Here is a 25,863-nt window from a genome sequence, read left to right as displayed (position 1 = left end):
ACCAGCCTACTAGCCTCACAGCAAACCGATCTGTGGGTTTTTCGGCTGGTAATGAGCTCTTGATTATTTCTCCTCTTTTCCTTCCCAGACTTACCAAGTCCTGGATCAAAAATGTTTACCAGTTCCCAAACACTATAGAACGTACCCTCCCTTTCTGATCCTCCTCGTGACCGACCCCCAAACTCCCCAAGTTTCATGCTTGACACGTGAAAATGAGTTTTACTACGTTGCGTTTGCTTCCCCCTTGACCGACCACTTCCCTCATGGGAGAGTGGAACTGCGATCTTGGGGTCCACACTCTCTCCGTGATAATATCACATCTTACACACGCGCTCGATCACACCTCACTCAACCACGTGATACTCACGGTTCTTTTTCCCGCATGGGTTCTTCGTGCACGTAGAATTGTATGAGTGAAAAAAATGTGCCGTGGCTCCAGAGACCCCTCCTAGGTCTGTCCGATTTGCCTGAGAGTTCTGAGCCTGTTTTTATCCCCTCTTTGATTGTGGCTCTGGCTCTTAGTTTGAGATATGATTGGTTCCACGGGGTTTCCCGATCCCGTCAGACCACTGAAATCAGCAGGGCACAGTCTGAATGGTGGAGGGGGCCCCTGGACCCCTAAATCGGATCATGTCGAGGTCACCAAGATTGTTATAAGTAAAAATGATCAAGCCGAATTAATAATTAATAAAATAGATTTTTATTTCGCGACCGAGATTCGGTCTTAGATAGCCACAATCAAAAGGGCAGTGCCGAGCCCAAGATCGGTGCTGGGTGAACACAGATCCGACCTCTACCGCATCGGATCCCCTCTGTTCACGAATGCTGTCTCTGTCCAGTCAGTTTTTATACAGTTTTTTTCACCTGGGGCAGAGGTTCTCCTATTCTTCTCTTTGCTTCACATATTCATGGGTCTCCTTTTCTCTGTGCTGAGCTGGACAAAGCTGTTTCTGGGAACTGATGAATGCTGATGTTGAGTTTTGCGTTAGGGGAACCTGGTATTGAGATGCATGTTCCTGACAATGCTCCTGACGACTCTGACTATCTTGATCGTAGATATCTCCCGTGTATTCATCGCTGGGTGTCTCCTGGATGTGATTTACTAAAATATGAATATTGATCTAATATCAATATTCAACTGAGACGGACAAAAAACTCTAACAGTTTAAAGTTAGAAAGTGTATGTTTATTGCAACGGCTGGGCAGTACGTGGGATAATTCCCTAATGCGCACTGCGAAAATCACAGGTATTACAAAGCCCTTTTATTTACATAAGTCTTGAATACACAAAATATGAATGTATATTCATATCCCTGTCACTTCCTCTGCTCTGCTTCTTATGCTAATTGGCAAAAAGGCTATTAAGCATGCGTAGTTTTGTTCCCTGAAATGAGTCGGGGGTCTGCAGCGGCTACCTGCCATGACCTCAAGCAGTTGAGAAGCGCCGGCTAACACTGCCTGTGTAAGGCCGGGTGGCCGCCATGTGTGTGCGGGCACTCCAGGGTAATGGCGTCTGCCTCCCTGGTAATGCTGAGTGCTGCGGCGTGGGTTACACAGCTTTGGTGGCTTCAAACGCTGAGAGGAGATGAAGGGATGAGAGAAGGACACTTTGTTTGTGAGCCCTAAGAACTTTTATTTCCCCATGCGTGGTCGAAACAAAATGCTCTCAGAGCAATGCAATGCAAAATGCCGGAGAACAAAGAATGACAACAGATTAAGTAGGGGGTGGGCAGACAGGGGTGGAAACCTGGCTCGCCCAATGGGGACAAACGATAGAGAAATTACATCAACTATAACAACCAATGGTAACATAACAGAGGTGGGTACAGCGTTCTGGGACAAATAGGAAGGCTAAGGTGAGGTGATTGATGCAGAACTTTCATGAAGAAGCTGGGGGTGGTTACAAGATTGACACTCAACAGGGAGTGACAACCCCTGACTGACAGAACCAAATAAGGAGAAAACAGGGAGAGGTGAAAAGATTGACAGGTAACTGTGAATCTGAGTGGCAGGAACGTTCGGGGTAAACAACTTGGAGCAAACCACTGTGAGGGGAAAACAGGGGAGTACAAGGAACAAACCTAACTGACATTAATAAAACCCCTAGCTAAATCAACCCAACCTACAACAGGGGTCCATTTTGGGGAGGGGTCTCCAAAATGAAGAAGTAAAATAAGTCTTCCTCGTTCTGACCTTTCTACCTTTTCAATGCATACGTGACAAATGAATCCTTGTATTTTTCCTGTGTTCAATGGATTTCTCAAGTATGGGAAGTCTGCAACTGTTTTTGTGTCCCTGAAATCTGTTTATCATATTCTGTTTTTCATGATAAGCACAGCTACCCAAACATAAAGTTGAGAAGCAATGAGTTACTAGATCCTGGATATCTTATCTAAGATCTAGCTACTGTTAACTATGAGCAAAGCCTATTTATCTACTTCCGCTAACTCAGCAACATCTAATTTAACTATCATCTTAACTTTCCTAAAATTCTTAATTCTTCAAAATTACTGTCTCAGATGGTCCAGGAAAGGGCCCATCTCCGCACAGAGCCACGCTTTTTCATTTGTAAATGAGGTCTTTCTGCTTGCTGCCATCCGTGGTTTCGCAACCTTTCCCCAGCTGTGGCTTGTGGTTTAAAACTTTAAGAATTTTTTTGTACAAGCACCATTTATTACATATATATATTTTACATAAGCACGAATTATTCCATAACATATATTACAGCCCCTTTACTCCACTCTAGTGAGATATGAGGTAACAGACAAAAGGCCTTAAACAGGGTTACTTACTGCACAGTATAAACTAAAAGAACTACTGGATTACATAAAACAGTGCATGACATAAAGGTACCTATATTATAGCTAGCAAAGAAATAGTATAGATTAGGAGTCAATGTAACTTACTACTGAATTGACAATACTGTACACAGAGTCCTTTCACTCAGCTGCCAGGAGAGTAACCCAAAACTCACGGTAGGAGAAAATAGTAGGAGATGGGACTTCCCAGTGGTGGTGAATTCTTCCCACAGCGACTGCAGCCTGTCTCTGTTCTGGTCCGGAGAGAGAGCTCGGAGCTGAGCCCAGCCCCTTACCCCCAGCCAAAATCTCACGGTATCTCTGCCCTTCCCAAGAGAAAAACCCCTGGCTAAGGGGCTGCATCCAGCTGCACCCCTTCCCCCCACCTTGGACACTTCTTTTGTCTCTCTTAAGTACCGGTCATTAATATCTCTTAGCAACAAATGGGAGAAAATTCCCTGAGAGAAAAAGAAAAAAAAGAAACTGTCCTAACCTCCCACAAAGATTAACTGGTTAATGAAGCCCAAATGTTTAATAGTTGGAAAGAATTGTGTAAAATTGCTGCTGGTCCTTTGACTTTTCTACTCCCTTCACAAATCCTTTCACAAATTGTAGTTCTATTTTAGCTTTTACTTCTTTTTCATAATAACACTGTACATATTGCTATCCAATTTAAAATTTCACTCTGCTGAACTAACTGAATGTCTTAAAATACAAATGAGCTCAGAATTTCAAGCTTCAGACAAAGAATTTCAGTGAATCTGAAATCAAAGCAAAGCATTTATAGGACTCCTGTATATAGGACCCCCTTGACTGACATTTTTTTGTCATGTTTACAGTTTTGTTATAGATGGATAATGAGATGATTGGCTCTCACAATTAAGGGATGAATATTGTGTGAATATGAAGAGAAGCTTTATTGATGTATAGTTATGTTATTGTAATTTGTTGTTTAGATGTCCTCTGTTCTTCCCATAGTTCCCCTTTCCTCCCTTTGTATGGTTGCCATCAGACAGCTTTGGTTATCTAAGACAGGTAGAAAGAAGGCGTGTACATGTGCCCCTTGCATGGGGCAGTAGAGAATGGAAAAGCTTGTTGCTGGGGGAAGGCACGGCATGACAACACCTGACCCTCCAATCAAGTTGCAAGAAAGCAGTCTCCACCAATAAATGGCAAAGAGTTGACTAACAGACTTTGGGAGGGGCCAGGGTTGGCTGATGCACACCCCCCCCCCCCCGGGGTATAAAAGGCAAATCATCCATCTCAAAGAGGAGCCATGTGCTAGGCAGCCACGAGGGAGGCTCCCAGGCCTGTTTTTCTTTATTTAGTCATTTTGTTGTATTTTTGTTAAGGTTTAATAAAGCTTTTAAAAATTTTAGAGTGAGCAGTCATTTCTCACAGTTTTGTAATGGACACAGTTGTTGTGGTTTAACCCCAGCCAGCAACTAAGCACCACACAGCTGTTCATTCACTCCTCCCTCCCTGCAGTGGGATGGGGAAGAGAATTGGGAAAAATGGTTTGACAGTTGGACTTGATAATTGTTGAGGTTGATGGTTGGATTTGATGATCTTAAAGGTCTTTTTCAACCTTTATGATTCTATGATTCAGTGATTTTATGAATAGTAAACCTCATGGGTTGAGATAAAGAAAGTTTACTAAGATAAAAAAGGAAGAGAAAAAATAGAATATACAAAACAAATTATGCAAAATGCAATGGCTCACCACTTGCTGACTGATGCCCAGCCCATCCCTGAGCTGTGATTCCAGCCCCCTGGCAAACTTATCCCAGTTTATATGCTGAGCATGACATCATAGAATGTTAAGGGCTGGGAAGAGGGGCCTTAAAGATCATCTAGTCCTAAGTCCCCTGCCATGGGCAGGGACACCACCCACTAGATCAGGTTGCTCAAGGCCTTATCCAACCTGGCCTTGGACACTGCCAGGTTTGGGGCATCTACAACCTCCCTGGGCAACCTGTTCCAGTGCCTCACCACCCTTACAGTAAAGAATTTCTTTCTTATGTCTAACCTAAATTTCTCTTTCAATTTGTACCCATTACTCCTTGTCCTATCACTACAGTTCCTGATGAAGAGTCCCTCTCCAGCTTCCCTGTAGGTCCCTTCAGGTACTGGAAGGTTACTATGAGGCCTTCACACAACCTTCTCTTCTCCAGGTTGAATAGCCTCAACTTTCTCAGCCTGTGTTTGTAGGGGAGGTGCTCCTGTCCTCCTATCAACTTAATGACCTTCCTTCTGGACTTGCTCCAACAGTTCCATGTCATTCTTATGTTGAGGGCACCAGAACTGTACTCAGTACTCCAGATGGGGTCTCACAAGAGATGAGTAGAGGGGGAGAATCACCTCCTTCAACCTGCTGCCAATTCTCCTTTTGATGCAGCCCAGGATGTGGTTGGCTTCCTGGGCTGTGAGCTCACACATGGAATATCCTTTTTGTCAGTTTGGGTCAGATGTCCTGGCTGTGCCCCCTCCTAGCTTCTTGTGCACCCCCAGCTCTCTTGCTGGCTGGAGAAGCTGAGAAATCCTTGACTTAGTATAAGCACCACATAGCAACAACTAAAACATCAGTGTGTTATCAACATTATTCTCATCCTAAATCCAAAACACAGCATTGTATCAACTTCTAGGAGGAAAATGACTTCTATTCCAGCTGAAGACAGTATACAAAATAAATGTCATATAAATAAAAATCCAGCTTTGACTGGAGGATTTTAAAAGTTAAAACAGGTTTTTAAATTACTGTATAATATATTAATACTTGAATGAGATCTTCCTCTCATATCTTCAATTTTTGTCATACTTTTCTCCACCCATCTTCAGATGGGGCTAAAACCATTTTCTGTTAAGTTTAATGAATACTTATTTTAACAGTGAGTCCAAGTTAATTACTCAATACTTTGACATATGAAATGTTATTTTGTATAGATGCGGGGTTTTTTTTGCCAATCTTGTTAAATTTGGTTATAGCAGCTGTACACTCTTCTCTACAATGATGCTTCCCTCACTTAATTCAAATAAATAACTACTACTTCTTTTATTTTCTTTTCCTGAAGTCGAACAACTTATCCTTACACGGAAACCCAGATGTATAGCCAAAACACTGGGGGAAATTACTTCGAAGGAAGTTCTGCACAGGCAACTACAGTGGTCTCCTCTCATAGTATGGTGGGCACCGGAGGGATTCAGATGGGTGTTGCAGGAGGACAGCTCATTAGCAACTCAGGAGGGACCTATCTGATTGGAAATTCAATGGAAAATTCTGGTCATTCAGTGACTCATACAACACGGGCCTCCCCAGCTACAGTAAGTACTTCAGAACTATGTTAACTATGTTAAATCTTTGGGGATATTTCTTAATCACTATGATGTTCTGTCATGCTGACATGTTTCTGTAGCAAAAAGCATATTATGTTGGCAGAATCAGTAATACATGACTTTGTCTTGCAAATATTTACATTTAGTTTAACTCTGTACATGTAAATAATATAGTGCTGTCATGGTTTAATCCCAGCTGGCAACTAAGCACCATACAGAGAATAAGAAAAATAAAAAGGAGAAAACTCGTAGGTTGACATAAAAACAGTTTATTAATTTTAAAATGGAAACAATAGTGATAATATTGATAGGAATTAAAAAAATATAAGGAAAAGAAAAAATATCAGAGAATGCAGATAAAATCCAAGAAAGACAAGTGATGCAAATGAAAGCAATTGCTCACCAACCAACTGAGCCAGTCCAGCTGCCCAATCAGTCTCCAAGCAGTGCCCCCCCTGCCAGTGTCTCCCCTAGTTTTATTGCTGAGCGTGACATCATATGGTATGGAATATCCCTTTGGTCAGTTAGGGTTAGCTGTCCCAGCTGTGTTCCCTCCCAGCTATTTGTCTACCCCCAGCCTACTCACTGGTAGGGCAGTGTGAGAAGCAGAAAAGGCCTTGACTCTGTGTAAGCGCTGCTCAGCAATAACTAAAACATCCCTGTGTTATCAACACTGTTTTCAGCACAAATCCAAAACACAGCCCCATACCAGCTACTGTGAAGAAAATTAACTCTATCCCAGCCAAAACCAGTGCAGTTCACTGGGGATGCTTGTATGCATAAGAATGTGGATGAGACTGAAAATCTTGCTACAAGCTCCTTTCAGGTAGTTGTAGAGGTCTCCCCTGAGCCACCTCTTCTCCAGGCTAAACAACCCCAGCTCCTTCAGCCCCGCTCCTCATATGACTTACTCTCCAGACCCTTCACCAGCTTCCTCGTCCTCCTTGTCCTTCCTCAATGTCTTTCTTGTCGTAAGGGGCCCAAAACCAATCACAGTATGGGCAGGGACATCTTACACTAGATCTGGTTGCTCAAAGACCTGATCATTCTGACCTTGAACACTCCCAGGTATGGAGCATCCACAACTTCTCTGTGCAATCTGTTTCAGTGTCTCACCACCCTCATTGTAAACACTTTCTTATGTCTAATCAAAACCTACCCTCTTTCAGTGTTCACCCCTTGTCCTACTGCTACAGGCCCTACTATAAATTTTGTCCCTGTCTTTCTTATAAGGTCTCTAAGTATTGAAAGACTACCTAGAGCCTTCTCTTCTCCAGGCTGAAAATCCCCAACTCTCTCAGTCTTTACTCATAGGAGAGGTGTTCCAGCCCTCAAATCATCTTTGTGTCCTTCCTCTGGAACCACTCTAACAAGTTTTTCTTGTGCTGGGCACCTCAGAGCTGAATGCAGTACTCTAAGTGGGGTCTCACAGGAGCTAAATAGGGAAGGAGAATTACCTCATTTGACCTGCTGGCCATGCTTCTTTTCATTCAACCCAGGATGTGATTGTCTTTCGGTGCTGCAAATGCACATTGCCAGCTCATGGCCAGTTCTTCGTCCACCAGTGCATCCCCAAGTCCTTCTCCGCAGAGCTGCCCTCAATCTGTTCATTCCCTAGTCTGTATTGATACCAGGGATTGCTCTGACCCAGGTGCAGTACTTTGCACTTGTCCGTGGGGAACTTAATGAGATTTGCATGGGCCCACTCCTCAAGCCTGTCAAGATCCCTCTGGATGCTACATAGCAAACCAACTGAATCACTCAGTTTGGTGTAATCTGGAATCTTGCTGAGGGTTCACTCAATCCCACTGTGTGTTACATTGATGAAGATATTAAACAGTATTGATCCCAGTATGAACCTCAGAGAGACACCACTAGTCACTGGACTAGTCCATTTGGACATGGAGGCATTGACTGTAACTCTTCAGACGTGGCCATCCAGACAGTCTCTTATCTATCTAACAGTCCATTGATCAAACCCATATCTCTCCAATTTAGTGGCCAAAATGTTTTGGGGGACCATTTCAAAGGCCTTACAGAAGTCCAGGTAGATGACATCCATAACTCTTCCCTTTTCCACTGATGCAGTCACTCTATTGCAGAAGACCACTAGATTAGTCAGACATAATTTGCCTTTGGTGAAGTCATGTTGGCTGTGTCTCTAATTGCTGTGTCTCTAATCACCTCCTTGTTTTCCACGTTTTGACATATGCAGAATCATGGAATGGGTAAGTTGGAAGGGACCACTGGAGGTTGACTTGTCCAACCTATCTGCTCAAGCAAGGGCCCTAGAATACATTATTTAGGATTGTATCCAGACAGTTCTTGAATATCTCCAGGGAAGGAGACTCCACAATCTCTCTGGGCAACCTGTTCCAATGCTCAGTCACCTGCACAGTAAAGTTCTTCCTAATGTTCAGTTGGAACTTCCTGTGTTCCAGTTTCTGCTTGTTGATTCTCATCTTATTGCTCAGCACCGCCAAGCAGAGCCTGGCCCCATCCTCTTGGCACCCTCCTTTTAGATACTTATATACATTGGTAAGATCACCTCAGTCATCTCTTCTCCAAGCTGAACAGGCCTAGCTTCCTGAGCATTTACTCATAAGTAAGTTGCTCCAGTCCTCTAATCATCTTTATAGCCCTCCACCAGACTTGGTCGAGGATCTCCATGTCTCTCTTGTACTGAGGAGCCCAGAACTGGACACAGCACTCCAGGTGAGGCCTCACCAGGGCTGAGTAGAGGGGCAGGATCACCTCCCTCCACCTGCTGGCAATGTTCTTCCCAATGCACCCCAGGATACCATTTGCCTCCTTGGCCACAAGGGCACTGCTAGCTCATGGGCAGCTTGATGTCCACCAGGATCCCCAGGTCCTTCTCCGCAGAGCTGCTTTCCATCAGGTCACCCCCAGCCTATACTGGTGCCTGGGGTTATTCCTTACCAGGTGCAAGACTGTGCACTTGCCTTTGTTGAATTTCAGACAGTTCTTTTCTGCTCATCTCTTCAATCTGTTGAGATCCTTCTGAATGGCAGCATAGCACTCTGGAGTATCTGCTGCTCCTCACAGTTTTCTATGGTCTGCAAACCTGCAGCGAAGGCACTCTATCCCTTCATCCAAGTTATTGATGAATAAGCTAAATAATACTGGACTCAATACTTTTCAGGACAATGCATTTCATGATCTTACCAGGCTGGAGGTGAGGCTGACTGGTCGGTTGTTTCCAGGGTTCCCCTTTTTACCTTTTTTAAAAATGGGTACAATATTTCCTTTTTTCCTGTCACCAGGGTTGTTTCCTGACTGCCATGACAAATATAATGCAGAATGACTTGGCAACTGTATCAGCCAATTCCCTCAGGATCCTGGCATGCATCTTGTTGGGTCCCATGGACTTGTGTGCACTCAGGTTCCTCTGGTGGTCATGAACTGATCTTCTCCTATGATAGGAGGGACTTCTTTCCTCCAGTTACTGTCTTGAGGTTCAGGGCTTTAGATATGTGGGAAGAGAGATTTTCATTGAAATCGGAGGCAAAAAGAAATGTTGAGTACCTAAGCCTTTTCCATGTCAGTTGTCACCAGTTCTCCTGTGCTATTTATCAGGCTGGAGAAGAGAATACATTTTCTTTAATCTTTCCTTTCTGGCCAATGTACCTGTAGAAGCCCTTCTCATTCTTCTCATCCCTTGCCAAATTCAGTACCAGCTGTGACTTAGCTTTCCTGATTCCATCCCTACACATTCGGGCAGCATCCCTATATTGTTTCCATCTTCCCATGTCCCTGTTTCCACAGCCTGTGCATTTCCTTCTGGTACTTCAGGTTTGACCAGGAGGTCCTTACTAGGCCATTCTGGTTTCCTGCCTTCCTTGCCTGATCTCCTGCATGTGGGAATCAAGAGCTCTTGTGCTCTAAGAATAATGTCCTTGAAGAGCTGCCGACTCTGTTCAGCTCCTTTATCCCTGAGGACAGTTTCCCAGGGAGTCCCATCCACTAATTCCTTAAACAACTGAAATTTTGCTCTCTTAAAATTCAAAGTCCTGACTCTACTCTTCACCTGGCCCATATCCCTCAAGATTGTGAATTCCACCAGGGCAGGATCACTGCAACAAGGGTTGCCACCAGTCTTGAGAACTCTAATTAGTTCTTGACATCTTTAATTAATTTAAGGCTCTTGATATATAGGGTTAAACTCATACAAGCAATAGTCAATTGAAACCTAAACAGTTCAGCATAAACTGTGACATCAAACACATGCTGCTTTAAATTTACTAGAAGATTTAAATAAGCCAGGCAAACTAGAGCAACACACCAGTTAAATTTTTTCTTGTTTTTTACCTGGTACATTTCACTTTTAATCCTAATTCTACCTGCACCATCATAATATTCTTTTTCATACTTGTATAGACAATTTAAGAGATCACAATAATATGTAGCCAGATCTGCTTCTTAATGTAATACTCATCAAGTGTATTCAAATATTTTGAATTAATCTTGGATAATTTTCACATGAAGACAAATGAACCAGGCATGGGCTTTGTATAACCTCTGACACTTTTGCAATATCAAGATTTAGTTCTGTTTCACTGCTTACAATAACTTCATTTTGTTTTATTCACTGCCACTAATAAAAAAATTGCATTTTTGTGACTAGCCAATTAGTTGTAACATTGATAAGATTTTAGCTCTTCCTGATAATTCTATTAATACATTGTAGCAATTTGAAATGATATCACATGTATTCTACTTGAATGATGAGTCTGGGTGGGTTACTGATGGTTAATGTCAGAGGACTAGCAGCTACAGCAAAGACGAATTAGAAAATTATCTCCCCTATGAATAATAGAATTTAAATCACCCTGCACTTTTTACTATATGTAAATATTTTAAGGATTGTTCTGATAAAATTTGCATTATAATATCAATGTTTCCTAATGTCAAAACTTTCAAAATGTGTATTTAGTTATTAAATTAAAAAATGTATTATGCTTGTCAGCCTGGAAGGAACTCCCATCTATTAGTTGTTTTTTCTCACAAGCATTAGGGTTGATCTGCAATCACTGTTATTCATCAGTCATCACTATCCATGGGAACTATTGACTCAGAAATGTATCCTATTTCAGTCATGCTTCTGCGCATCAAAAGGTACATGGAAATAAAAACAAAGCCAATATGAATGAATTAATTAGTTAATACTTCTGAATTCATTAATGAATACTCCTTGTTCTAAATACAGTGTGCTAAGCATTCTCCTGACAGAAAAGAAAGCATGGCACCTTTCTAAAAGAAACCATTTCATAATGGAGTGGGAGAAAAAGAATAACAGCCACAAATAAGGAGGGCCAATAGTAATGCCAACTCCTGATAGTATAGTTTTGGAGGAAGTATAGTTCTTTTAAGAGAAAAAAAAAATGTGTAAGCTTCCATAGCCTTATTTTAAGCTGGAGTAGTTGTGATTTGGAAAGTAGTTTGAAATAAGATTTTATTTATTCAAACAGCCAACCTCTTTCTAGGTAAAGGAAGTTTTTTCCTTTTTTCCTCACCCCTCTGGTAATTGGCAGAACAGTTTTTATAGCTGAATTAATCCTAAAATGAACAAACTGCTTCAGATTAAAAAAACAGAAATATATGGATCTTTATGTTATATTGGAAAATTAAATCACCTAGTCTAGTCTGACCTTTTAATCATACAGGCCTGACATTTTTATTCAAATCTTCTTCTGAACACAGTGACTTGTTTGGTGAAAAAGGCATTCAGTCTAGGTTTCCAAACACAAGAAGGTGAATAATCTGTTTAATCAGTCAGTCAAATGTTCAAGTACTATCACTGTTAAAAATGTTGGTCAATTATGAATTAACTAGTGGGGTGGAAGTTTAGAGGATTTGGGGGGTCTTGTACTCTCATTAACTTCTGTCCCCCAAGACTCTGCCTCCTGATTCGTTCTGCTCCATATCTGTGAAGCATCATGTCTTTTCCCTTCCCAGAAAAAGAGAGAAGTTTTAGTGTTGCACAGTAGATAGAATTACATATGTCCTACTCTGCCCCTGGGAGCCCCATACAGCCCCCACTGGATTTCCAGAAAATCCCCATGAGACTAAGGTCAGACACACTTGCACCATTTACATTCTGGCCTCATATGCTTATATTGCTCATTTCTCTCTAGCTTTCAGCCATTATCTTTTGTTGTGTTAAAAATTTTAAATTGTATTTAAAAATTAAATTTAAAAAGCCCTGTAGCATCTAGTATTTTGTTTCTAGTTTTGCCTCTTAATGTATTTATTCAGTAGATCACATACCTATATCAGCATGCTATATTTAGTGTATTCATTACAAACAAATTGTTTCTGAAATAACTCTTTGTGGTGGGTTGGCCTAGCCACCAGGTGCCCACCAAGCCACTCTCAATCCCACTCCTCAACAGTCTGTTTTGCCTCTGACCATAACTGGTGAGTGCTCTCCCTGTCTTTATTTCAACTCATAAGCTTTTTGTCATTTTTTCCCCCTGTCTGTCTGAGGAGGAGTGCTAGAACAGCTTGGTGGGCACCTGGAGGCCAGCCAAGGTCAACCCACCACACTTTCAAAGGCAAATCAGATTTGACTTGGTGAAATTATTTTCATTTATTGCCAATTAAACAGAGCAGGATAATGAGAAATAAGAACAAATCTAAAAACACCTTCCACCCACCCCTCCCTTCTCCCCAGGCTCATCTTCGTTCCCAACTTTTCTACTTCCTCCCTCAGAGCAGCACAGGGGGACAGGGAATGGGGGTTGCCATAACATATAAACAAAGTTCATAACACTTTGTTTCTGCCTTTTCTTCCTCTTCATATTCTTGTCCTTCTCTAGCATGGGGTCCTACCCACAGGAGACAGTCCTTCATGAACTTCTCCAATGTGAGCATTCCCACTGGCTGCAATTCTTCACAAACTGCTCCAGAGTGGTTTGTTTTTTTTTTTTCCATGGAGTGAAGTCCCTAAGGAATGGACTGCTCTAGCATGGGTCCCCCACAGGGTCACAGGTCCTGCCAACAAACCTGCTCCAGCATGGGCTCCTCTCCAAAGGTCACCATTCCTGCCAGGAGCTTCCTTTAGAGCACATCCACCTTGTCCATTGTGGGGTCCTCCATGGGCTGCAGGTGAATATCTGCTCCACTGTTAACCTTCATGGGCTGCAGGGAAATCTCTGTTCAGATGCCTGGAGCACTTGCTCCCTGTGGCAGCAGCTCTCTGGCCACAGACAGCAACACATAACTTTCCCAGGCCTTTCTGGGGAAGGCTGTGAGAAGATCAGAGAAAATAATGAGAAACAATTATTATCTTAGCTTGCTGCACCTGTTATTGTGAACGTGTAGAATGTGTTATGGAGATTTGTTTACCAAAGTGTGGTTTCTTAATTAGCCAAGGGTGATGGTGTTATGACTGGAGGACCAATTAAGTCCTGGTGTATTGTAACTGTCTATAAAAGCAATAAGTTTCTTAATTAATATATATATATATATAATAAAAAGAGATTAATCAGCCCTCTGTAAATCATGGAGTCAATACTAATTATTACCCAGCCGGGGGCCTGTTACAGCAACAGCTCCCCTCTACCAATCTTAGTGGCTGCATAATTTTATTTCTCACATATTCTCACTTCTAGCTGCCATTGTGAAGTTTTTTTTTATCCCTTCTTAAATATGTTTGCACAGGGGCTCTAGCAACATCACTGGCCCACATCTGGCCAGTGGCGGGTCTGTCTTGGAGCTGGCTGGAACTGTCTCTGACATGAGAACAGCTTCTAGTGTCTTCTCCCAGAAGCCATCCCTGCACTGCCAGGTCTAACAAAACCTTGCCACATAAACCCAATACACTAGTATGGAAAACTATTCTCATTATTAAAAAATTGGTCAAAGGAACACAATGATATTTTGTTTCTGAGGTATTCAAAATTTGATATTGGAGATGCCTCTGAATCCCTGAAGTGAATTGCTGTCCTTTTTCTTTTCTTCTGTAAAAATGTATAAAGTAGGTCAAACATGACTAGCCACTGCTATCATTACAATTCAAATCTTAGTGGCATGGTGTTAGCACTTTTCTAGAGTAGTGGATTTCTATGTGTCTGTTGTGGTTTAACCCCAGCCAGCAACCAAGCCCCATGCAGCCACTCGCTCACTCCCCCACCAGCAGGATCAGGGAGCAAATCGGAAGGGTAAAAGCTGGAGAACTCATGGGCTGAAATAAAGACAGTTTAATAGGGAAAGGAAAAGCCTCACACACAAGCAAAGCAAAACAAGGAATTAATTCACTTTCCCACGGACAGGGAGGTGTTCAGCCATCTCTAGGAGAGCAGGGCCCTATCATGCATAACAATAACTTGGGAAGACAAACACCATCACTCCAAATGACTCCCTCCCCCCTTCCTCCTTCTTTCCCCCACTTTACATACTGAGCATGATGTCATGTGGTCTGGAATATCCCTTTGGTCAGTTTTCCTCACCTGTCCTGGCTGTGTCTCCTCCCAACTTCCCACACACCCCCAGCCTCCTTGACAGCTTGGCAGTATGAAAAGCAGAAAAAGCCTTGGGTCTGTGTAGGCCCTGTTCAGCAATAACAAAAACATCTCTATGTTATCAACCCTGTGTTCAGCTGTCCGGGTTTGACACTGGTTAAAATGCCAAGCACCCACAAGAATCGTAATGAAGGGCTCGTGAGCTGAGATAAGGACCAGGACAAAACAGTCTGAGGGCAAAACAGGCTCAAACTTAAAGGCATAAAGTAAATTTATTATTAACAGAGTCAAAGAAGACTAATGAGGAATAAAATTAGCCTTTAAAATACCTTTCCCCCCACCCCTCCCTCCTTCCCACCGACAGCACAAGGAGACGGTGTGGGGGTGTTTGGTAAGTTCGTCACTCGAGATCTTTCTTCAGTTCATTTAGGGAGAGGAGTCTCTCTCTTCTGCTATGCTGTGGGGTCTTTCCCATGGGACACAGTTCTCCATGAACTTCTCTAGCATGGTTCTAATTTCACAAGTAGCAGTCCCAGCCAATCTGCTGTAACATGAGTCCCTTCCACAGGCAAAACAGTCTTCCCAAAACTTCCATTGCATGGGTCACTAGTCCATGGGGTGCAGTCTTTTAAGGATAAGCTGCTCTAGTGTGGAAGCAAGGGCCCTCTTTCTCTATCTCTGTCTCTGTAAGCAACAGCCCTCTCTCTCTGTTTGGGTTTCCCACTGGATTACAACTTTTCTAGCATCCACCTGCTCCAGCATGAGCACCTTTTCCCACAGACTGCGAGCAGATCTCTGCATGCCCCCATGGACTTAATGGATTACAGGGTGACTTTTATTATAGTCCTCAACATGGCTTGCAGAGAAATCTCAACTCCGATGCTTGGAGCACCTCCTCCCCTTCTTTCTTTCCACTGACCTTGGTGCCATCATGTTGTCTTTTTCCATATCTTCACTTCCTCCTCTTTCTCTGACTAGGGGGAAAAAAATGCTGCTTGTAAGTACCATAGCCAACAAATTCCACCAGTTCAAAGATTTCTGCAGGATCTTGCAGCACTGAGAATTTGATTTTGTCTAGATTCTGCGTTGGGGAATCGCTCACCATGTTTCTACTGCCAGCCATGCGGCCTGGCTGCCACCACGCGGGCAGTGTCGGCCACTGTGGTGCCGGCGCCATTCAATGCCTCTCTTCATGCGGGGCACTGAAAAGGATAAGCCTCCACTGCCAGGATCGCCCCTGGCGGCGGCGCATCGCCACCCTTCAGATAAAGCTGTGCCTGCGCTCTTTCAAATTTTCTTCTTAAATACATCATCATAGAGGCATTACCAACCTCTCTAATATGCCAGCAGCATGTTCATCTTCAGAGCCATCAGAGATTGGCTCTGTTGGGTATGGTGGAAGCTTCTAGCATCTTCTCACAGAAGCCAGTTCGATGGCTCCCCCCCCACTACCAAAAACCAGGTTGTGCTAAACCAGCACATCAGCACAAATCCAAAACACAGCCCCATATCAGCCACTGGGAAGAAAATTACCATACCTCAGACAAAACCAGCACAGTGTCTAATTAAATAGAAAATTTGTTCTAAAAGTGCCAATTAATTTCTTGCAAATTCTGTCTTGTCATATTTTTTTCTGAATTAAAAAAAAAATCTAAACTTTCTGCTTTGTTTCTCAATCCTGATTTTCTGATGGAACTAACTCTTGTGGAAGCATACAGCTCTTGCTATATGCTTTTTAGCTCAGTGGAGTGTGCCTGTTTTAGATATCGTATGTAAGCTTGTGTTATGGTTTGACACTGGTGTAATGTTAGCGCCTTCATGAAAATACACTTTCTTAAATAAATGTTGTGAGATGTTACCAGGAATAGACTAGAGTAGGCTTAAGCTTAATAATAAAGGGAAAAAAACTTTATTAACTATTACTATAAAAGACCTATATATTAAATTTAGGATGAAGACTTTCTAAAACACATTTCTTCTTCTCAATTTTTAAAACACTTACTATGAAACATTACTTGGGATTTTTGATTAAATTACTACTTTTCAGATAATTAATACTCAGTTTAGTAAGGGAGAGAGAAGTCTCTCTTGTGCTATAGACTCTTTAGGAAACACAGTTTCCACTTTTTGTGTTTTTATGTTACACATGGCAGCTGCTTGGAGAAAATTTGTTAGTGTGATACTTTCTTTTTTTATGTTATAGTGCTCTTACTACTGTGTATGGATAGACTGTTTATAGGGCTTTTTTAAGAATGTTTTGTCACGGACTAAAAGAGATAACAGTTCAGCTTCTCATTTTGGGACTACCAGTCTCTCTCATTTTCTTCTGGGGCTAAGGGTCTAAGAACAGAGATCATCTTCTTCTTGAAGACAGAGGGCATCACCATTCCCTCCTCAGCTTTCTTTTGTTTTTGTTATTTTTTCGCTGGTGGTTGTTGAAGTAGGTTTTTTTGGGTTACTACTGCATCTCTTTAAAATGTAGTCTTTATTGTAGGAGAATTTGGTTTAGTCTATGGCTAATAAGAAAAGTCTAGTTAAAAGTTACTTTATTATCTCTTCTCACTTAAAAATTTCTTTTTCTAACACCTCAGGTCTTGGACTGTCTCTCTTCTACTACAAATCGAGGAGGAGTAATATTTTATAAAGCTCTTATTTTCTGGAAAGGGTTAAAAGTTTAGATTTTCTGGACGGCTGAAATTTTTGTTTACCATTTTTGACTCTTACGCTGGGCATTATCTTCCCTTTTTCTCTTTCTTTTTTGCCAGTAAATTTTTAGGTGCTGTCAGGCTTTCTGTTACTTTTCTTCTCGGGGGGGGGGGACAAAGGCATCTCTGCTTCTCTTTATTTTTTTGTTTGTAGGAGCTGGTCTGGTTTTAGACCTTCAGCTCCTTTGGCCTACCTGGACAAGGCCGCATGGCTTCCCCTCCCCCACCCAGCCTGAGGCTGGGCTGGGGAGAGTCTGCACTCTCTGAAGACTGGAACTAAAGAGATAGTTCTTCTGGGAGTTCTTGCTTTTAACCCCCTGTGTTTTTAGCGGCGTGTTCATACTTTTAGTGGTCACTCTAGGTGCTAATATCTAAACCTGACCACTGATTGGTTTGACCCAACTTCCTGAAAAAAAAAAAATCACTTCCATGTCAAACCACGACAGCTTGTTAAGGTTTTGGGGAGATTTTTGAGTCTGTACCATAACTGGCAGATCAGCTATAGGGCAGCTTAGGGGTTTAGAATCTCAAGTACATGAGAAAGGTGAGGTATACAGACTACCTTTTGATTCATATAAAGGAATTGTATTGAAGAGAAAGAGTGGAACTGATAATCTGATCAGCCATTTGAAACATTCAATAAGGAAATAAAAATGGACACTAAACTGTGTTTTGAGAACTTAGGGAGAAATGAGTAATCTGGTACAAACACCGAAACATTTTTAATTTTTACCAAGTCATGGATGTTATGTATGCTTCTGCTCCATATGTTGGCCCCATATGTTGTTTTCTGATCTTAAGAAATATTTATATTTGTCAGTCAATAAGCATACCCTGTGCACATGCAGAGTACTGAAGATAAATGTGATGTTTATTTTATGAAATTTAATGGATGCTCATCGCATCTGAAATACCCTCACATCAACATCAGAAAACAAACAAAATAATTAATGCCCCTATCCATTTCTCAACGCTTTCCTACCTGATTAGGGGCAGAAAATAAGTCCTCAGACTAATTAAACATTTCAGCTGGGAAAGGTGTGAATTTTGGAAGCCATTATTTTCTTGAACTTGTCCATCTTCCCCTTAATTATTATATTAGTTACAGTATTCTGTTTTCAAAGGTAAACAGAAATAAAACAAGTGATACAGTAGCAGAGACCACAACTGTGTCTAAGTCTGTCTGTGGATTACCATAAATTTCAGTATTTTCATTATTTGACTACTGTTCTTACTGAAGGGGAATACACTGTTCCAGTAATTCATTATTTTCTCTCTTGTTCTCCATTGAATTTGAGCTACCTCCTGCTATTTGTGCATCTAGCCCAATATAAACACTTCTGAATCTTTTCTGAGTTCTTTTAAAGTTGGCATATATAAAATATCAGATATATTTAATGATCTTTTTGTATATATATATACAAAACTTTTTTCCATAAAAACTTAAAACAATTGGGTTTTTTTTTTCTGTCTTTCAATTACTTTTTCATTCTCTTGAGCAAAATCCAGTATAACCTAGTAAAAGCTCTATGACAGTTGCTTAGTCTGTGAGAACTTTCAAGATAATCACATTTTTCTGGGTGTTGGACCTGTGTCACGATCCGCTCATGCGGGGTGCCGTGATGGTTTGTTAACCAATCCCAAAAGTGCAAAAAGGCAAACAGCAGGGGACCATCAGTTTAATCACAACAAATGCACCTTTATTTAGGTACTAACAGCAAATGCGATAGAGGGGACAGAAAAGGGAAATAAAGAATAGAGAGAAAAGAGGAGAAGGGGAATATATCTACCACTGTCGAGACGAGATCCTCAATGGTCCTGCCACATAGATTCACCGTCATCCATGGGGGTGCACCGGAGTAATCTCAGAAAGTTACAGTTTATATAGTCTTTAGCCAAAGTGAGTGGCATCTGGCCAGAAGGTGGGCAAGATTGATGGGCCATTGTGAAGAGCCCCTTGGTCTGTGAAGCAGGTGCTGGCATGCAGGGACAAGTCACCGCTTGTCACAACCTGTTCGAATGCAGCGTTCTGTAGAAGCACAGAGAGTGCACCTGCTAACAGTCATTTGGCAAGTGTCCACATCCACCTTGGCCGGGCCAGAACTCCTGTCAGGGGTCTTCAGGGTCCTTGCAACGGTTGTGAGGCAAATGAAGGAAACTTTGGACTGTCTCTCACAACCTGTTAGTTCTCTTTAGATGGTCACTGATGCTTCATTTTCAAGTCTTTGCATCTAGGCAAGTTTGTCTGCCCAATTCAAGGCTCTGGCATGAGTACCTCTTCCAAGGAAAGTGGCATTTGTATTAATGCACTGTTTTGAAATATAAGTGGAAAGGATGCTGTTCTCATTCATTTATCATATAACACTTTTATATAGTGATGTGCATAGACCTTTTTTTAGGATTGTCAATGAGAAAGTAAGAATTGTTACCAGGAAAAGCTATAACAGTAAATACAGTTATTACTAGTATCCAAGACTTCATTAGCTGTGCTGAATTTTTTTAATACATATTTGATGAATTAATAATTTCCTCACAACTTCTTTTGTATTTCACTTGGCTTAAAGCCTACAATGGCAACATTTGTGAAACAGATAAAGTTAAAATTTTCTAAATATATGGCAGATAAAAATTAAAGGGAGCTGATGAAGTTAAAAATAGGTGCCTGTGTAGAGACATGGACTTCTTTTGGACATGAGGCAGGAGATGTCTTAAACTTTAAGATATCATGAAAAGTAGTCTGTTTTACTGTCAGTGAAGAGGGGATTAGAAAGGCAAACAAATATAGAAAATGAATTAGAGGATGTCCATGTTAATTTCAGTAACTTAGAGCTTAAATTTCTGAGGATTTTTTTTTCTTATGTCTTGACCTCCTCAGAACAACTTAAGTATTTTGTGTCAAATACTTGAATCATGAAAAAAATAAGTTTTCCTTGTCATTGACTTTTAGGACGTTTCTCAATGTGAATTGGGGATTTTAAAGTGTTTTTCTATGTATATACTATAGAGACATCTGAGATGTTAATGTATATGTTCATCTGATAAAATGTTAATGGACAAAAAGACTTTAAAAATAACAGTTAATAAGATTACATAAAGGCTGAACATTGTAGGATTTAGTTGACATATAATAATCACAGTTTTGAATTTATTATCCACAGAAATGTTCTACCCTTCTTAACCATTAATGACTACGGCAGATAATAAATTAGCATTTTAGAAGGCAAACTGAGTGAACTGACGTAGAAGTCTAAAATCACAATTCCCATTATTATCATGCTGTAATTTCCCCACCCATGTTTATATTAACATGTACACTCATGATTACATGTATTAGTAATTCGTAATGCAGATATGTTTAACATGCTTTGGTTGGGGCTGCTGTGGGAATGATAACTTTTTTCAGTTATCAGTCAAAACATTTTATTAAATTACTTTTCAGATAGAAATGGTTTTTCAGTGAGAAAAAATGTATGACTGATCACACATTCCAAATGATGGGGGTGTGAATTTTTTGTCAATTAGCATTCCAGTTGTTAAATAGGCCAGTAACTTCTGATTGATTGTCCTTAGAAATGTAAGGAATGTAATTAACCTCTTTATGTGCATAATATAATTTCAACAATATGTGCATAATTTCAAATGTTCAACTCATTTTTGTATTTTTTTCCAAAATGTCAAGGCTACAGTTAAAAAGAAAACCCCACTATTTGGGATAACCACTATTTAATTTGGGATATATGATTAAAAATACTTGCCATTAAAGTTTCTGTTACTTCCCCAACATGCAGCGGACTGTTTCACATAGAACATTTTGAAAGCTTGAGGACTCAAGCCTATCAGAAGCTTGGGATTTTTAAAAATAAAATAAATTTGAATGAGAGAGAGCTCAGAAGTAGCCGAAAGTTTTCAAAATGAGCCAGACAAATGATTCATTGTCTAGAAAATCTGCCTTCGAGGTAAGCCATTAACTACACATTAGAGAACATTAAGAACTGCTTTTTCTATGGTTAGGTTCCTGCATCGGAAAAAGTTAGCTGAGGGTAAAGAGATATTTCAGTAGCATGTTGTCCTGGTTTAAAAGACAGATGTCTGCCAATGAAGGCAGGACCCCCCCCAGAATGGTAAGATGGCCCTCTCCCTCCAAATTATTATGACTTTGAAATTACAGGGCTCTCGGGCAAAGAGATGGGAAAAGGAATAACAGTTTTTTACTAGACTATATATATATATAAACAAGACAAAACAAACAACAGCAAGAAAATAAAACCCAATAACAGCCTTTTCCCATCTGTTAAGCAAGTTTTCCTTTGGTGTAGTTATGACCACAACCAAGCAGGGGGGGCTGTTGGCTCATGTCAAGGCAGAGAGGCTTCAGCAACTCCCCTGCGGCTTCAGAGGGTGGCCAACGCAAGCCCTGAGCCTCCCCAGAGGGTAATGGCAGCCTCGGAGAGAGAGAAGGTGGGAGGGGGGAGTATGGTTTTCCCCGGGTTCTCACGTGCTCGATATGGTATCCTAGTGATGGCAGCAGCCGAGGTTCCAGTTAAATCAGCAGCTCCAGAGAAAGGGAGGGTCCGGTTTCCCCTGAAGCACCCACGCACATAAGCATGGGTCTTCCCAGCAATGGAGAGTGATGAAAAGTCCCCATCAACTGGCAGTTCCTGCAAGCAGCGAGCTCACCCACAGGGGGGCAAGAATTCCCCAGCAGCAAGGGTCCAGCACCAAAAACCACCAGTACTGCCCTGATCTCAGCCCAGCCAGCTGGTTCCCCCCTCAGCAAGCCAGTGCCCAACTCCTGCCCTCCCTCCCTGGAAGCTTTCACTGGAATGCAAGGGTCCTTGGCCAGTTCTTTTGTACCTTAACTGCCCATCATTCATTCCTCTCAGCTTCCCCCTTTTCGGGTAACAAATGGGAGAAAATTCACTGAAAAAACCAAGCCCACAATACAGGTAAATCTCAAAAGGCAACTCATCAAAATTTAGACAAGGAATACTGCACAAAATGTTTAATAATGAAAAGAATTACTATTGGAACAAGTTACACTAGAATATGATGAATACATATAATTTCAAATATAGATCAAAAGTCTTTCTGGAAGACCTGCTCTAGATCAGTAATACTTCATGAGATTAATGAAAGGTTGTCGTGGTTTGACATGGAAGTGAATTTTTTTTCCAGGAAGTTAGGTCAAACCAATCAGTGGTCAGGTTTGGATATTGGCACCTGGAGTGACCACTGAAAGTATGGACACGCCTCTGAGAACACAGGGGGTTAAAAGCAAGAACTCCCAGGAGAACTGTCTCTTTAGTTCCAGTCTTCAGAGAGTGCAGACTCTCCCCTGCCCAGCCATGGGCTGGGTGGGGGAGGGGAAGCCACGCGGCCTTGTCCAGGTAGGCCGAGGGGGCTGAGGGTCTGGAACCGAGCCAGCTCCTGCAGACGGAAGGGTGGAGAGAAGCAGAGATGCCTTTGTTCCCCCCCTTAGAGAGAAAGAGACAGAGAGCCTGACGGCACCTGGAAAATTTGCCGGTGGAGGAGATGCAGAAAGGGGGGGATGATGCCCAGCGTAGGAGTCGGGAATGCTGAGCAGAGATTTCAGCTGTCCAGGGAGTCTGAATTTTTAACCCTTTCCGGGAAATGAGGGTTTTGTAAAATATTACTCCTCCTTGATTTGTAGTGGAAGAGAGACAGTCCAGGACCTGAGATGTTAGAAGAAGAAATATTTAGGTGGGAGGAGATGATGAAGTAGCTTTTGGCTGGACTTTTCTTGTTAGCCATAGACTGAACCAAAATCTCCTGCAATAGAGACTGCATTTTAGGGGGATGCAGTGGTGACCCAAGGAGACTGGCTTCAGCAACCACCAGCGAAGGAATGGCAAAAACAGAGGAAAGTTGAGGAGGGAATGGTGATGTCCTCTGTCTTCAGGAAGAAGATGATCTCTGTTCTTGGACCCTTGGCCCCAGGGGAAAATGGGGGGGACTGTAGTCCCAGGATGAGAAGCTGAACTGTTGTATCTTTGGGTCCATGGCAAAGCATCCTTAAAGGAGCCCTATGGGCAGTCTGTCCATGCACGGTGGTGAGAGCACTGTGCCATGGAAAGGAGAGTGTCACACTGGCAGATTTTCTCCGGGTGGTTGCCATGTGTGACAGGGAAACACAGGAGGTGGCAACTGTGTTTCCTGGGGGGTCTGTGGTGCAAGAGAGACTTCTCTCTCCCTTGATAGTTTGAGTATTGATTATCTGAAGGGTGGTAATTTGATCAGGAATCCCGGGTGATGTTTCATGGTGGGTGTTTTGGAAATTGGGAGGAGGAGGGGTGTTTTAAAAGGTCTTCATCCTGAATTTAGTCCATGTGTCTTCTCTAGTAGTAGTTTAATAAAGTTTTTTTTTCCCTTTGTTATTAAGCTTGGGCCTGGTCTGCTCTGTTCCTGATAACATCTCACAACATTTATTTGGGAAGGTGTATTTTCATGGGGGCGTTGGCATTGCGCCAGTGTCAAACCATGACAAAGGTGAATTAAGGGTGAATTTTAGAGGCAATGAACACTTCTTGACCTACATTATTCAAAAAAATAAGATAAGCTGATCATAGTAATCATTAAGATCTCTGGCTTTGAAATCTATGGATCTGTGGCCATGGGTATGCTGGCAACACCAAGATGAGTGGTGCAGTTGACACACCTGAAAGATGGGATGCCATCCAGAGGGACCTGGACAAGCTTAAATTCTGGGCCCATGAGAACGTCTTAAGTTTTAACAAGGCCAAGTGCAAGGTGCTGCACCTGGGTAGAGGAAAATCCCGGTGTTAATATAGACTGGGGGATGAACTGATCGAGAACAGCCCTGCTCAGAAGGACTTGGAGGTGGTGGTGGATGAGAGACTGGACATGAGCTGGCAATGTGTGCTTGCAGCCCAGAAAGCCGATGGTACCCTGGGCTTCAACAGAAGCAGCATGGTCAGCAGGGTAAGGGAGGTGATTCTGCCCCTTTACTTCACTCTGGTGAGACCCGCCCTGGAGGCCACCAAGATTGATCAGAGGGCTGAAGCACCTCTCCTCTGAAGAAAGGCTGAGAGAGTTGGGAGTTATTCATCCTGGAGAAGAGAAGGCTTTGAGGAGACCTTATTGTGGCCTTTCAGTACCTCAAGGGAGCCAACAGGAAAGCTTGAGAGGGACATTTTACAAGAGCATGTAGTGACAGGACAAGGAGGAATGGCTTCAGATTGAGAGTAGGTTTAGATTAGATATTAGGAAGAATTTTTTACTGTGAGAGTGGTGAGGCCCTGGCACAGGTTTCCCAGAGAAGTTGTGGCTATCCCATCCCTGGAAGCATTCAAGGCCAGGTTGGATGGGGGTCTCAGCAACCTTGTCTAATGGAATGTGTCCCTGCCCATGGTGGAGGGGTTGGAACTGGATGATTCTTAAGGTTCCTTCCAACCCAAACCATTCTATGATTCCATTATTTTATATATATATATATATATATATATATATATATACATATATTCATAATTTATGATTTAAAAAATTGGTTCTTTGAACAGGTCACAAAAACTTGTCTCAGTGAAGTGAGAGGGTAGTGTAATAGCTTGAATGAGCAGCAGGAGGCAGGACTTCAGCCCTGTAGTAATGCTGTAAAAAAGGTATTGTCAAAGAGTGGAGTGAGATTCAGAATTATGATTTAAATTATGCATGATGTTATAATATGTTAAAATGGGAGAGTCTATGGTTGTACGATATAGTGAGTTGATCTTAGTATGATGAAATCTTAAACTTTTAATTTTTAATATACAGTATCCTTTTAAATTTGACCTTTTTTGTCTGATTGAATAGTTTGACTTAATAGTATTTTCTACTGATGCAAGAAAAAAATCTGTGTTCAAACATTATTTTTGCAATATTTCTTGCACTCATCAGATCCTAGTATGCTTTTATCAAAAGACATATTTCTAATAGTAAACAGTTGTAAAAAAGACTTCCTTTTTCATTGAGAGTTCCTACAGTAAGAATGCTATTTGATTAATTTATAAAAAGGGGAAACCACATTTTATTTATGCACCAAGTGAAACATAATCTAAAATATTTTTCAGTTTTGTGCTGTATATTGAGTGAACTCAGTAATGCAATTTACCAGTATAAACTCTTTGGATAATAGTGTAATAATTAAAGAAGTGTAGGGAAGATTTATTTAAAAACTGTCATCAGTGGATATAAGTGGTTTTAAATGTACAGATGCTGTCCCATTGCTTTTGTTTTTTCCATTTAATGTGGCTTATTATGTGCCTTCTTTTACTGTACATCCCATTGTCTCAATGACTTTCAATGTTTTTGCTATTCTAGCTCTGCATCTAAACTACAGTTAGATTGTAATTTTATTTTTATTGTTGTCATTATTGAATTAATAAGATGTATTAATATGGAAGGGAAGAATAGGAATGGTTATGGTTGTCTTTACTCATTTGTATTAAGAGTAATGCTACTGTATAATTAGTGGTTTATAATACTCTTTCCTTTAAAAGTATTATTTTGAACCCATCTGATTTTTTATTT

General features: G+C 41.5%; 1 protein-coding gene across 1 annotated transcript in view; it reads left to right on the top strand.

Moving 5' to 3' along the window:
* The window catches only part of LOC128783025 (transcription factor RFX3-like), a 197,015-nt gene that overhangs the window by 86,542 nt on the left and 84,610 nt on the right, over window positions 1–25,863 (top strand). The window contains exon 4 of the mRNA XM_053933599.1: window positions 5,870–6,119. Coding sequence (XP_053789574.1) covers window positions 5,870–6,119 — 250 coding nt within the window. The remainder of the gene's footprint in view (window positions 1–5,869; window positions 6,120–25,863) is intronic.

Source organism: Vidua chalybeata (assembly GCF_026979565.1).
Source record: "Vidua chalybeata isolate OUT-0048 chromosome W unlocalized genomic scaffold, bVidCha1 merged haplotype SUPER_W_unloc_9, whole genome shotgun sequence".
NCBI lineage: Eukaryota > Metazoa > Chordata > Aves > Passeriformes > Viduidae > Vidua > Vidua chalybeata.
Note: the sequence above shows the minus strand (reverse complement) of the source record. Positions and strands in the feature narration are given on the sequence as shown.